Source organism: Delphinapterus leucas, chromosome 12, assembly GCF_059928025.1.
Source record: "Delphinapterus leucas isolate spDelLeu-1000000601 "Yukka" chromosome 12, BTC_Dleu_Yukka2, whole genome shotgun sequence".
NCBI lineage: Eukaryota > Metazoa > Chordata > Mammalia > Artiodactyla > Monodontidae > Delphinapterus > Delphinapterus leucas.
In genome coordinates this window covers 16,519,174-16,533,899 of record NC_143140.1, presented here as the reverse complement: position 1 = coordinate 16,533,899, position 14,726 = coordinate 16,519,174, and the positions used below count along the sequence as shown (strand labels likewise).

The window sequence follows — 14,726 nt, the reverse complement described above, 5'->3', positions numbered from 1 at the left end:
ATTAGAAAATAAGATTCTCTGAGTTTTCACCCCAGACCTCATTATTCATCTGATTCCCTGGAAGGCTGGGTGTGCCCCGGGGGATAAGAGGTCGCGTCCAGGGAGACACAGCAGGGGAGCACGGAGATTGTAGCGCAGGGCTACCAGGAGATGTTAAGGAACAGGATACACCCCACAGCTTCTGGGCCCGCTCTCCTCCACATACTGAGTAATCTCCACCGCCTGGTTTCGGTTCTCCTCACAAGGAGAACAGGTTGCACCGTATTCTGATTCATTTCTTGCCAACTGACAGAAAACGCAGTTACGTTAAGGAGAGCCACTGTTGCTGAGGATCTCGTTAGGAGTGGCCCTGACCCTAGACGTAGCGATTCTATGAAAAAATACTGGTGAGAAGCAGGCGAGCTTCGCCCACAAGGTTCACACAGACCAAGCTGTTTCCCCAGCCGCCCAGGCCTGTACACAGCCCTCGTGTGCTGTCCTGCTGTGCACAGCCGAGAACTTATCCAGCCCTTGCCGTGTGGTGGGAAAACAAACACAAACATCTCTTCTGTATTTTAAAAAGTGATTATTCCAAGACCCTTTTATAAACGTAGAGTTGTATTGACTATGACCTTTAAAATTTATTATTTCAAATACATGAGCATATCTTAATTTTTGCGTGAAAATTTGCCCAAGACTCACACTTCGTGTTTCCACAGTGCCAAGTGGAAGCTTGAAAGGCAAGCCAGTCAGCCTCTTCAGATATTCCCGGATGTCTGATACCGCGAAGGATTATCCGGGTAACTGATGGGCTTAGTTTTAATCTGAAAAATTTGATATTGTGCCTGGGAAAATATTTTTCGAACAGTGATAGAAAAATTGGTGTCTTGCCATGTGTTATGGGCTGAATTGTGTCCCCCCCCCAAATTCATATGTTGAAGCCCCAGGACCTCAGAATGCTACTGGCTTTGGAGATGGGGCCTTCAAAGAGGAGAATAAGTTAATGTGAGATGTTAGCACAGACCCTAACCCACTCCGACTGCTGTCTTTATAAGAAGGGAAATTTGGACATAGACACATACAGAGGAAGGACCACGTGAGGACACAGTGAGAAGGTGGCTGTCTGCAGGCCTAGGAGAGAGGCCTCAGAAGGAACCAGCCCTGTGAACGCCTTGATCTTTGACTTTGATCCTCCAGAACTGTGAGAAAATAAACCTTTGGTGGTTAAGGTTAAACCAGTTGGTGGTATTTTGTTATGGCAGCCCGAGCAAGTGAATACACCATAATACAGGGGACCCTGGAACAACACGGGTTTGAACTGCTTGGGTCCGTTTATATGTGCATTTTTTTCAGTAAATATATTGGAAAAATTGTTGGAGATTTGTGACAATTTGAAAAGACAAACGAACTGTGTAGCTAGACATGCTGAAAAAATTAAGAAAAAGTTAGGTATGTCATACATAAAATATATGTAGATACTAGTTGATCTTTACCTCAGCATGAGTGATATTTAATATAAAATTAATAATGTGTTAGTTTTCTTACTGTTTTATGACTTTGCTTTCAAAGAATTTCATTACTGTACAGCATGCCTCTCTCTTTCTCATAAAGGGAGAAACTGCATATCAGCCTATCATCACAGGGAAGTGTTTTTTTAAAAAGTCTAACACTGTTTCAATACTGTATTATGGATGTAACTGTGATACTGTGTGCAGTAAAATTTTTAATAACAATTCATTCATTAGTGTACAAGCTAAGCTACCATGAAGCAATCATACTGCTGCTTCTTCATTATCAGTGCATGAACCGTTATACCTGTAAATAAATATGTACTTCTTTTTCATGTTATCTTTTCGTTTTTGATGTCTGGTGTTAGGAACACATATAACATCTATAGTGTTTTGTATCGTATAAGACAATTTTGATGTAGGTACTGATAGATGATTCATCTTGTAAGCATACTTCTGTATCAATAAACACAGTACAATACTGTAAATGTATTTTCTCTTCCTTGTGATTTTCTTAATAACATTTTCTTTTCTCTAGCTTAATTTTTAGTAAGAATACAGTATATACTACATATAACATACAAAATATGTGTTAATTGACTGTTTATGTTATCGGGAAGCCTCTGGTCAACAGTAGGCTATTGGTAGTTACGTTTGGGGGAAGTCATAAGTTACATGCAGATTTTCTACTGCATGGAGGGTCGGGGCCCCTAACTCCTGCATTGGTCAAGGGTCAACTGTATAGTGGGAGTTGGGTGTGTAGAATGTTCAAGAGTTTATCAGTTTGCTTGTCAATCTGTTTACTTCCCTGCTAACTTCATCTTTCTATTTAGAAATTAATTTGTATGAGTGGATGAAAAGAAATTTAACATGGTTTGAATTAAATCATTAACAAGATAGATAGAACTCTTGTTAAAAACAAGTTCAATTTTCACCCCCAGAGATGAGTTTGAAAACACATTTTCAACAACTTCACGCACTCCAATTAAATAATATTTTGAAAAAAATCTGTGGTAATCCTGGAGGCACTATACAGAACTAAGTATTCTTCTGTCTTTTAAGGCATAGTTTGGAAATATCTAAGAATAGCTGTTGTTCGCTACTATAAAAAGTGATGTCATTCATTAAAAAAACAAGTCTCGGTGAATTTGGGTAATAGAATCCAGATGAATTCAGAGAATGACCTTAATCATCTTATTGCCCGAGAATATTTATTCTCAAAAATAACTAGAAAATGTCAGATGCTGAATAAATATTAATAACTGAAAATAAGAATTCCTACTTTGCTCTTGTGAATGTAATCATATTATTTTCCATGCTGTCATCTCATACATATTTTCTGTTACACATTTTAATTTTAATTTGCCCCTTTGGAGAAAACTATTATTATTGTCAGCGCTACTGGAAGACAAAAGGCATGTTCAGGTAGTCATATTAAATAATCAAACAACCAAAAGAGAACAAGGAAAATGCCAAAAACAAAGTCGCCATTTTAGAGTTGAGTAATAGATGGTTCACACTTGCCATCAGTGACATACACAGAAAATCCTGTTTAAGGTGCGCTGTGGGTGGTGGGCATGTTCTGGCAAAAGCACTCTAGTCAATTGATGTTCAGTTTGTTATGTAATTAAACTCATGAAAAGGACACTTTTGCATATGAGTTAGGGACTTATACCTGCAAATCCTTTTCAGAAGTGCTAACTGCGGTGGTTGGTCCTTTAATGTTTAGACATTAAGTTCTATCATGAGTCAAAGATTTCCAATTAAGTTATTAACTACTGAGTGTAGCTATTATGTTTTTACAGAATCCAACAATTTTAAATGAAACTTAGAAGTGATTAAAAAAAAAAAAAACGCACCAAGCAGAATCAGGATACAGGGAAGAAAAACACTCCATCAAGAGTTATGAAGTAGCAAGCAGAAAGCTTCCAAAATCCACAAAAAGGAGAGACGTGTAAATAACAAAGTTCCTGTTAAAAATAAGAACCAAGAAAGAATTCTGAAGAGCAAGGGAATTCTGCAAGGGACTTTACAAAAATCAGTCAAGTTGCCAGAGGAAGGGATAATAGCAAAGTAAATCGCAAGCTGCTGCTCAAGTGCTGAGCTGGCAGAATAAACCTATTTCATTTTCTTTCTTGCAGCTCAGGATTCTTTGTGCAGGTTGTGAGGCAAAAGCAGAAAGCTTCAGAAGCTCTCGGGAAATGACACAACTTGGGTTAAGTATGACTTTTAGGAAACTTAATCTGGTCCCTTAGATAAGATTTTACTGTACTTGCTGCAAATTAGACCAGGGGTCTCTGCTGGCTGTAAGGAACGGATGGAAAGAATGTTGAGGTCACTTTGGGGCCAGCAATGCCCCCATAGAGCTTCCTGCCATGATGGAAATGTACTATGTCTTCTCTGCCCAACACAGAAGTCACTGGCTATGCGTGACCACCGAGCACTTTAAATGTGGCCGTGCCACTGATGAACTGAACTTTACATTTTATTCCGTTTTAATTAATTCAAATTTGAATCGCCTGGTGTGACCAGTGGCTACAGTGTTGGACGGCGCAGGACAGATCCTTTCCATCCCTTTAACTGAAGGCTGTAGACCTCATTTTACTATGTATCCTTGGGTTTTCTGGGATTAAATATTACCCAAGGCTTCTGGGACCCCCCCCCCCGGGGCAGGGCGATCATATCATCGTCCAAACTGGGAGACTTTGAGAAGGACATGGAGTGTCAGTAACAGTCATGATGAGACGAGAGGCCCAGGACACACAGGACGGGACGGGACGCTCCCCCATCCACAGGGTTGTTGCTCGCAGGTTCTAGAGGGAAGTAACTAGGCTTGACTTCACTTCTGTTTAGGTGGCTGCTACAGATAATGTTTAAGTACCTTCTGGGCACACATTTTCATCATATCATGATTTTCTTTGCCCCCGTAAACATTTACCAAAGTCTTTATAACTCACCTCTACTCTCCCAGTGACCCCCGACCACAGAGTACAGCAATGTCTAACAGGATGCTCAGACCGGAAGTACATAATCCATTATACTGATGTCTGAGCTTAGACTGAGTATCTGGGTAGCTAAACTGGGTTGGATATTTTCAGCTTTCCTCAGGCTTTCTGGTAAGAGGCAGGAAAAGCCAAGAAGAGCAGAGGCATTTCTTTGCAGTCACTCTGCATTCCCTGACAGATACACGTTCTCCCAAAGGGATGACACAGGGCAGGCTGAACAGCAGCAGTTCATTTAGTCCTGATCCTGGATTGTTTGGGGGAGTGGATCCTGGAAATACGAGTTGCTTGGGACCCTCTCAGTTTTCTGCCATCAGCAGAGGCAGTGTATTACAGTCAGACTTTACAATTATATTTCAGCAACCCCCTGCAGAACACACAGGCTTCCCATGGTCAGAAGTCAACCTGCTTTGAAATAGCAAAGACGGACTCTTCTTCGACACGAAATACAGAACATGGATTGAAGCACCAAGACGTACAAATAATTTAAAAAATATAGTTGTATCTATACGCAGAGGTCCTTAAAGCAACAAATTCACACAACAAGCCAATTCTCATGTAATCTGTCCGGTATGGCCTGGCTTTTCAAATCCCACCCACCTTTTATAACCCACCTCGTGTTGAACACAGTCAAGTTTTGTATTAAAAAAAATACTTCAAAATTTAATAGGCGTGTGGATGAACAGGAAAAGAGAAAGGAATTATTGCGGGAGATTTACCTGCAGGAAAGAGAATTTAGCAACATTGTGATTCAGATAATCAGGGGGAGGTTTCAGAATCATTTTGTCAGAGGTTTTCACCAACCTGATCGCCCGAATGACAGTTTTCAGTGGTGGGGTGAGGTCCTCCACGGACACGTCACACTGGCATCCTTTGTCATCATACACGTCGTCGGTGCCAAGCGCCGTGTCAGCTGCAAGAGAAAAGGGCCAGTTAGGTAGCAGCATAGCGGCAATTTAAAACTTGTTACCGATTTGGTCTTACGTAGGGATGGCGGGGAATTCACAGACTCGGCTTATAAATCAACACGTATAAGGTCGGCCAATTGTTTTTCCCAGTATTATTCTTTCCCCTTTTCCTGCAACCTAACCGATTTCACGTGGTTTGACATGACTGCCTTTCTGAGCTGTTTTCCATGGGGAAATGGGGCTGCTGACACACTTTCTTCCCGGTAGAGGTGATGGATTTGTGTCGATTCACTCATGCTCTTTTGCCCAGTTCTTTTGAAACTGACAGCCAGGGTTTAAGTAACAGCTGTTTGGAGTTAGGAAAGCAGTTTTTGGATATTTAATGAACTGGCCTGTATATAGAGAGCTTGGAGCCCATGCCACTGACCCCAGTCGTCCCACACCCTGAACGAGTGTGCTAAGCGTTCGGATCCAAGTACACGGACTCCTTCTCGGTTACTGGACATGGGCAGCCCAGGACAGAGCTTGCTGGTGACAGCACTGCCAAGGCCGAGGGCAGATTCTCAGACTGGATAAGAAAATCAGTTTCCCGTAAACCGAGCAAAATAACTTTCGGCTTAAATGCAAAGTTTGACAAAAAGGCAGGGTTACAATAAACACCAAATTACTAAGAATTTATAAAATTAATAAGGAATAAGCATATCATTGCAACTTGGTTTTCAGTAACAGAATATTGAAAGCAGGTTAAAATTCCTGTAACGAGGAAAAGGTTAAATAAGTACTGGTAGGTTTATTTAATGGAATATTGAGAATCTGTTAAAAATGATGACTAATGACTGGAAAACTGTCACAATATATTATTAAAGAAACAATCTATATCTGGGATTAAGAATGATTTTATTTTTTTCTGCTTGGCTATATTTTCTAAAATCTCTGCAATGAACATATATGATCCTGGTAATAAAGTAACAAAAGTGTACTCAGGAGAAAAGAGTTACGTAGCCTCCAAATACTACTTGAACCTCTTTATTTATTATTTTGGCCGCACAGCTTGCGGGATCTCAGTTCCCTGCCGGAATCCTAACCAGTAGGCCACCTGGGAACTCCCCTATTTGAGCCTCTTTAAATGTTGACGTAACGAAGGGACTAAAACTACTTTCTGTCTCCTGCCCTGATTAGTGATCATCTACTACGTCATAAACGAAGGAGACTTTGCCATGGGCTGTCCTGGTTGGGTTACAGGTCCTGAAACGCCGGAGGAGGCCCGTGCACTGGAGCAGGGCTCACATCCGGGATGCAGTTGGTGCATCGCTCAATTCAACGATTCACTGTGTGTTTACTCGGTTTATGGTGTGCTGGGAACAGGGGTGGTGTGGGGAAGAGATACAGATGGGTCTTCACAGCTCTTTGTCATGGTCGCTCTGGCCTTCTGACCCCAAGCCTCCTAAGTGGGTTCTCGAGAACCACCAACTCACAATAACAATCATGACAGCAACCACTCGCTGAAATGAGTGCCAGGCGCTTAGACAAAGCTTCTGCACATACTAGTTTTCTTATTTACAGCAACTGTACAGGTTGGTGATGCTACGCCTGGTTTTTAGACGCTGATACGGAGGCTCCGAGAAGGTAAGCATAATAATTAAACAGCATAAAAGTCAGGGCCCTTTTATTGTTGTGAGGTTAGTGGAAAACTTTTTCCGCAGGTAGGTGCTGTCACGATAAGCACAAAAGTAAAGACAGTGAAACTACAATGTTCGCAAGTGGAGCGGGGAACGTCCCAAACGGCGACAAGACAGTTTTCTCCCTGCCCCCGTCCTGCACCCCAGTAAGACCTTCTGTCTCTCTGTCGCGGTTAGCATTAGGCTGGGCAGAGAATGGGAGACATTGTATCCAAAGCCATTTTATTAGGGACTTTCATTATACCACTTATAACTTGATTATTCAAGGCATAAATCAAGCTCTCAGTCTTTAAAAAAAGCTTTTTCTTTTTGTAAGTTTGGTCAGGGCGAACTAATAGGAAATACATCTTTGCTGCCATGTGTTGAAGCAAGGGCTGAGTTAGAGAATTTTCCCCCTTATTCCAAAGCCACAAAAATGGGGTAAATGCCATCTTTCTGTTTTATATGTATCTTGAGATGTCCATATTCTTTCCAGTGAGGTTAATGACAATTAAATGTTCTTCTCATGATTCCTAGAGGCTTAAAACCCGCGTGACCTCTGAGGCACCTGGGCGGGGCTGAGCTTCCAGCCAAGGCTGGCTCTGTGCTCTCTGCTCTCCGATCACACTGCTGGCCCTCTGCCCTGGCATTTGCAGAATGTGGGTCATGGGAACAGGAGCTCACGTGAGCACCAATCTGCAAAAACCCAGTCCTGAAGGGCTGCGTGCCAGTGGCGCGCAGTGCTCCCCGAGCCGTGCTCCACATGGGCGAGCCTCTGTGTCTGGTGGGCCTGCCCTGTGCGCGCCCCGTCTGTGCTGGGAAGAAAGGAAGCTGAAAATACAGCCCTCTGTCTCCCCCAAGCCTCTCTGTCTCCTAGTAATTAGCTGTGTTCAAGATTTGCTTTCAAATACTTTGTTCCCCCAGGTTTTGGAAACTCTATTCCATAGTTTTTGCAAAGAACCACCTGGACCTTACATGATAGAGAGGAGGGAAAGAGAAGATTCTGGAAACTTCTGCTATGTCCAAAGACCGTCTTCCTGTTCCCACTATAAATTTTGCCATCAAGATGCAGGTGTTTTCGAGAAAAAGGACAGGCAGTTTCTGGTTGTTTCTCTTTGTCACCTGCTCTTACAGATTAGATTTCTTGACGAAATGATTACAATGGTTTTCAGCCTTGGCTGCATGTTAGAATCACACCTCAGTACTCAGGATGGGCTGGAACCCAGGCCTCAGAGTGTTTATAAAAGCTCCCCAGAGGTGTCCATGTGCAGCCAAGAAGGACCACTGACTGGAAGTGGAAAACAGTGCCCCTGGGTTCCCCCAGTTGGAGCCGAGGCATGTGTGTGTGTGACCAGTCTGCCATCGGACTTGGGCTCGTCCCCATGTTTCCCCTCGCATCACCAGTGTATTTTGCACAGTTTGAGACAATACAGGTGCTTCCCAAGACAAAAGGAAATAATCACATCATAAAAAACAGAAAAAGAAATCCCTTACAAGCTGGTGACCTGGGAACAGGTCTCATCACCTTCCTGTTCAGCCTGGAGGCCTCGGCTTTCTGAATTCCAGCCACTGTTTTCCACCCCTCAGCCACCTGAGACCCGCTCTGCAGGCCGTGACCCTGTTCTCTTTCAACGGAGTCACTACTGTTCTTACACACAAGAGACTCACATGTTCAGAGACAAAAATAGAATCAAACTGTCAAAACCTAGCAGAAAACATTTGTTTGTCTGTGGAGGAAACGGTAATGGCCTGATGTTTGGTCACTAAGAGGAATTATAAAGGAGACAGCTGACCGCCTTGGTCATGAAGACAGAAAATGTTACCACCTGAAATGACCAAATTATAATGCAAAGAAAAGTCCTGATTAGGAAAAAACTGAAAGGTATAAAAAAGCTTAATATTTATAATGTATAAGAAGCTTATTTGAATGGATCACAATCCAAAATATTAATGTAGTATACAAATAAGTCAGTCAGGAAAGACCACCAGTAGCAAAAAATGATAGAAAACTTTTCAACCTAACTAGAAATTAAAAAAAAATTAAAATTATTTGAAAGTATGGACTTATACTTATTTAGTAGCAAAAGAATAATAACTAATACTAACAAAATTGAGGTGACTCTGGTATACTTTGACATTGCTAGTGACAATGTAAATCAGAACAAAGTTTTATGGCAAGAAAAAGTTTAAAAAAATTTAAAATCAACAATCTTATAATTTTATACCAGAAAAGTTATCTTTGGAAAATAATTTCAAAAAGAAAATAAAGATAGCTTAATGTAATAATTTTTATTGCATCATTGCTTATTGTAGAGAGATAGTTATATAAATTTCAATGTCCCAAAGTAGGAAACTGTAAATTATAGTATTTGACCATGCTGATGTACTACACAGCTACAAAAATGATAATTATGAAGAGTACATGGTAGTATGAAAGTATTTTTAAGTGTTCAGTAAAATTAAAATATGAAACCAAATACTCACGTTGATTAGAACTATATACCATGATATATAAAAAGAAAAGCAGCTAGAAGTAGAAAACCAGCAAGAAGTGAATATATAAAAATGAAATTAGCTGTATCAGGGCACGAGACTATAGATGATTTACATTACTTTTATTGGGTTGGCCAAAAAGTTCGTTCAGGTTTTTCCGTAAGATGTTCCTTAAGGAATTTAAAGATTTTTTTCCATCACACAAAAATATGTTTTTTGAAATAGAGTATTTGAAAAATAGGAAAACAAGTAGAACGAAGAAAATAAAATCTTCCCAAGTTGCACAACTTAAAGAACTACTGTAATATGTTTCTTATAGTAAAAATGTGAAAGCAAGAAGTTCGCAATACATTTTAGGCATTTAAATGGACCACGTAATGATTCTTTCTATTCCACTGTGCTATAAGGAACACACATTGAAAAGTCCACTATCAATGGTGGTGATAACTAATTTATTACAACCTGTTATGAAGTATAATTGATTTTCCAATTCTGCTGCTGCTTGTCTTTCAATTACCTTTTCCCCACTATCATTTCCGATACCTTTAAATATCATCTTAAATTTACAGTCTCCACTTCAGCCACGTGCTAGTTCAAAGGCATCTCCTTTAATCCAGCTGAGTTTAGAATAACTGCCTGGGTCCTGATGCAGCAGCACGATATTATTTTGCTACGGCCTTGTTTGGGGACTTTCCTTCTGTTCTGTGCTGGGTGCTGCTGTGTCCTCAAGACACTAATAAGAAACCCAGAAAAATACTCCAGATAATATATTTTTTGTTCTAGACTTTTGCCTTTTCAAATAGCTTTTATTTTAACTTTGTTTTTCTCTCATTATGACAGTAATGCATGCTTCTCCTAGAAATTCTGAAAATTCAAATTTTAAATTAAATCATGGAGAAGGAGTAAAGGTTTTTGTACTTCTAACACTCGGGCAAATCCTATTAAATTTCGGCCTCTTCCCTTCCAGTATCTTTCTTTGCACCAACTGATGTTTCTAACGTCAAAGTCAATTTCTCAACACCGATTAGAAGTTGTACATCTCTGGTTGCCACGGGGGGGACTTTGCTTTGATAGCTCAAAAGCCCTTATTCAGCCTCATCTTATTATATGGCTGTTTCATCTCATGCTCCAGCTACACCGGACGACGAACAGTTCCTCAAGGTGCTGTCTAAGCATTATTACCTTTGGCTACTCTCCCAAGGGCTACACTCTACACATCCCCTTTCCATTTTTTTTTTTCCTTTCTTTTTGGCTGGCGATCCGCGGGTGCTGAATTTGCAGCAGACAGACGATTATATGCATAGAGCGCCACAAAAGCAAGAGCACCCCAAAATGAGAACATCGGAATCTTTCCAACAAATCACCTCCATTTCAGCATGCGTATAACTCTTGCGCCGTGTTGAAAACCAGAATTTTATTTTGTGGTTTAGTAATTCCTGTTGATTTTGAGTTATCCAAAGCCAAGAGCATGAGGGCAGTAGGACAGAGTTCAGAGCCTCAGATCCAGCTTTCCAGACACAAGCCTTTTGAGTCTGTGGCCTCCGGAAAATGCAGCCTGGCCCCCAAGACTGACTCAGCCCTGTCCTCCTGTTCTGCATACGTATCTCTTATATTTGTTGTTTACAACCCCTTTCCTTGGCAGACAGTGAGCTGCGAGGGCAGGGACCACATCCTTCATCCACGCATCCATATCCCCTGTATCTCCTCATGCATGGACCTACCACCCCCAGAGCCCTGACGGTGCACGTTTGCTTCGTGAGTGGAGCATTTCCCTTTGACTTCAATAAAGTCTGGATGTAGGATTTTAGGACTGGATGTAGGACCTTCGTTCATTCAGTCCTTGTGTGAGAGATGGCTTACAAAGATGAGCTTTACTTTAAAATATTACACTGCCAGGCTGGAAATACTGTGCTCATTTTACACAAATGAAAGAGCTGCAGCTCGGAGTGAAAAATGACGTAAGTGGGGCTTTTAAAATGGGGCCAGAGCAGCCATCCCGGAGGAACTGCCTTGCATCCTGTTTTCTGACCCTGTGAACTGGGCCAAACTGCCAACATCCCAAGAAGTCAGCAAGAATGAGAAGACCGTGTTGAAGGGACTGATGAAAATGAACCTTTACCTGGTGACCACTTTGCCGGACTCGTCAGTGAAGTGCAAATCCAATAGCTTTACTTATCAGCACCAGTGGACTCTTCTTAAGAGCAACGTCTCATCTTCCTCTTACTTGTTTCATTAAAAACCCTGATTCCCTCTCCTGTAATAGGGACACTATTTGTGTTTCTACCCCAATACATGTACCCCAAATTGCAATTCTTTGATCCCAAATAAATGCTTTTGCCCCTTGAATTGGTTTCCTGTTTTTTTTTTTAGGTTGATATCAGTGAGCTTAGAGGACCTGCCCAAGATACAGGGTTATTAGGGTACAGCAGTCCTTTGAACACTGAGATCGCGCCTCCCTGTGCACAAATCTCCCCGTGTTTTGCAGAGTAAAAGCTCGAGTCTTCAGAAGGCCTGCAGGGCCCCGTGTGCCGCCCCTTCTCCCACCTTCCCATCAGGGCTCCCCCCTCTCTGTTCCCTCCAGGCCCCCCGGCTGCTCTGCGTGCCGTGCACCCCTCTCCCTAGGGCTCCCTCTGGGGATGCTCCCTTCCAGACGGCCTGTGGGCTCCGTAGCTGCTGAGGCCTCTGCTCAGTGTCTGTTTTCCAAGAGAGCCACCAGGACTCCCTTACCCAAGGCCAAGAGTGTCATCTTGTTCTCTGATGTATCTCAAGCGCCTGGAACAGAGTGCCTGGAACAGGGTGAGCAAACTAGTATTTACTCAGGGAACCAGTCAGGGTGAGTGATACCCGTCCACTCCATCTCTCTGATCGATCACAAAGTTTAATGCACTAGCTAACCTCTGGATTTGGCCTTATCGTTTTCTCTTTTACCGTTTTTTTGTTTTGTTGTTGTTTGTATGTTTTGGTGATCTTTCATGACTAGATATATACTTTGAGACCTTACTGTGGAAAAAAGATTCAATTTTTCCTCAAAGTGTTTAATTTTTATAGGATTTAAACATAGGATTTCCCCCCAGTGGTCCATGAAAATATTTAAGAGGCAAAATAAGTTTAAAGTAAAAGCATGAATAACTTCTACAGTAGAACTCAGGAAATACTTGTTGAATAAATATGGTACACTGCACTTTTACTTTTAGGTTGACATGCAACCTGTAGGTCGACTTTAAATTCTTGAGTCTATAAGTTTACAATCAGTAAATAATAGAAGAATTTTAACATCAGTACAAGAGCAGGGGGGCTCTCTACCCACATCCTCCTATAAATATAATAAAGAAGCCCATCCTGACTTACTTTCCTCTTCAAGAACAATGTATACTAATGGAAATGTAAGTATATTACAGTGAGATACAGTGTAACTTCATAAATCACTTTTGGATACTCACTCCCCTGTGCGTTTCCAAATGCGACCTTTAATCCAGTGCTTTACAGTGTTAGCACAGCAGGGACAAAGGGTGAGATTTCAGTCATGTGACCATTGTTCACTCAGTTCTGAATCTTAGAAGGTTTGGAGGAAACAGCTTAAAAGTGAGTTCTCATTAAGAATCAGGAAATCATCTCACTGAATTCTGATAAAAATAAAATATAATGCTATAAGGAAATTTTTGATCCATCTGTGAACGTTTTCTCATGAATTTTTTTTCTAGGCTGTAGAATGAAATGCTATAGTACTAGGGAAAAAATTCTGAAAAATAAATATTTGTTTTTATTGAAAAAAAGTCCCAGCATTCATATCTGTGGCCTCTACTGGTTTCAAAATAAAACATCCTTTTGAGTTTTTAAAGCAATATTCTAGTTAAAGAGCTACTTTTAATATTTTGGATGGGTAATTGCATTTTCCTGTGTATTTTTACCAAAATAGATGCAAATGTTAGCACAATTGAAGATTACAGATTGATAGAGACTGCATAACTCAGCTGTGCTTGCTGTTTATTTTATTTTTTGGTGTTGTGACATTCTCTATGTGGAGCAGAAAATTTGGGACCCAAAATACAGTCGTGGTACCCATAACAGAAATGAAGAGGTACAATCAAATACACTATCAGGGGAAGTGCAGCTGACCTTTTTTTTTTTTTCCAAAAAAGAGTTAGATCTAGATTATCCTGTGACTACCACATTCTGAAAAAGTGGCTCTATATACCATGAAAACTCCCTCAGCTCCTTAGAAGACTTTCACAGTAAAGAGAAAATACAACTGGCCTTTGACTGGACTTGACAGCTTTGCTGTTGGCATGGCCTAGCATCAGTTTCCAGATCTGCTTGACTTTTAGACACAATAAGATATACACTTGCTACTGTGATCTAGCGTGCGCGCGCGCGCACACACACACACACACACACACGATAGAAGCTGCCCTGTAGGTTAAGACGGTAGAATGAACATACACATCTAATCTTGATACCTCTGAAAAGCTCACTAAAACTATAGTGATGATACGTTTTAAAAAGACTTAAACACATAAAAGGATAGAACAGGAGGGGAGGCATAATCTTGAAAGTAGGAAAGCAGCTGGGCAAGTGAGGTAGCCGACTGGCTGGCACCAGAGAGAAAACCCGAAGCCAAGGCTGGGAAAAGCTGAGAAACAACAAAATTCACACTTCAGACAAGTCAGGGCAGCACTCGGTCCCTGCGGGGTGACTCACTGGAGGGAGGTTGTGTGCACCCTGCCTGCAGCCTTGGGCAGGACTCCGCTCCTTTTCCAGCAGGGTTCTGGCTGGGGGGCTTCGGACGAGGGGTCCTCAGGCATGGGTTCCAAGTGACCATATACAGCTTGAATGCTGAGAACCCACTAGCGCCCAGTCACCATCTCAACAATGGCAGCAGGACCTGTACCTCCAGGTAGGAGTCTGGAGAAGACCTCTCTGGGAGTCTGACCAGCCCAAGAAGAAACAGCTGAAGGTCCTGACCCCAGAGGTTTCCCAGGAAACGGCTGACCCAGATCCACCCATGGAGAAGGTCAAGCTGACCGCCCCGGCCACGTGCTCAGAAGTTCCAGTCACCCTTGTCGGATCCCACACTTCTCTGCGAGGAGACACCCAAAGTTTACTAAATGCCTGAGGAAATCGTCCAGTACAAAGAGATCAAGATCAACCCAAAATGAAGCAAAAGAAAACACTGTTATT

The 14,726-nt window shown here is 41.7% G+C and overlaps 1 protein-coding gene across 1 annotated transcript in view; it reads right to left on the bottom strand.

The window, feature by feature from the left end:
- KCNQ5 (potassium voltage-gated channel subfamily Q member 5) overlaps nt 1-14,726 on the bottom strand; it is a 576,674-nt gene that overhangs the window by 20,607 nt on the left and 541,341 nt on the right. Inside the window, exon 10 of the mRNA XM_022590395.3 lies at nt 5,294-5,402. Within this exon, the coding sequence (XP_022446103.2) occupies nt 5,294-5,402 (109 nt within the window). The remainder of the gene's footprint in view (nt 1-5,293; nt 5,403-14,726) is intronic.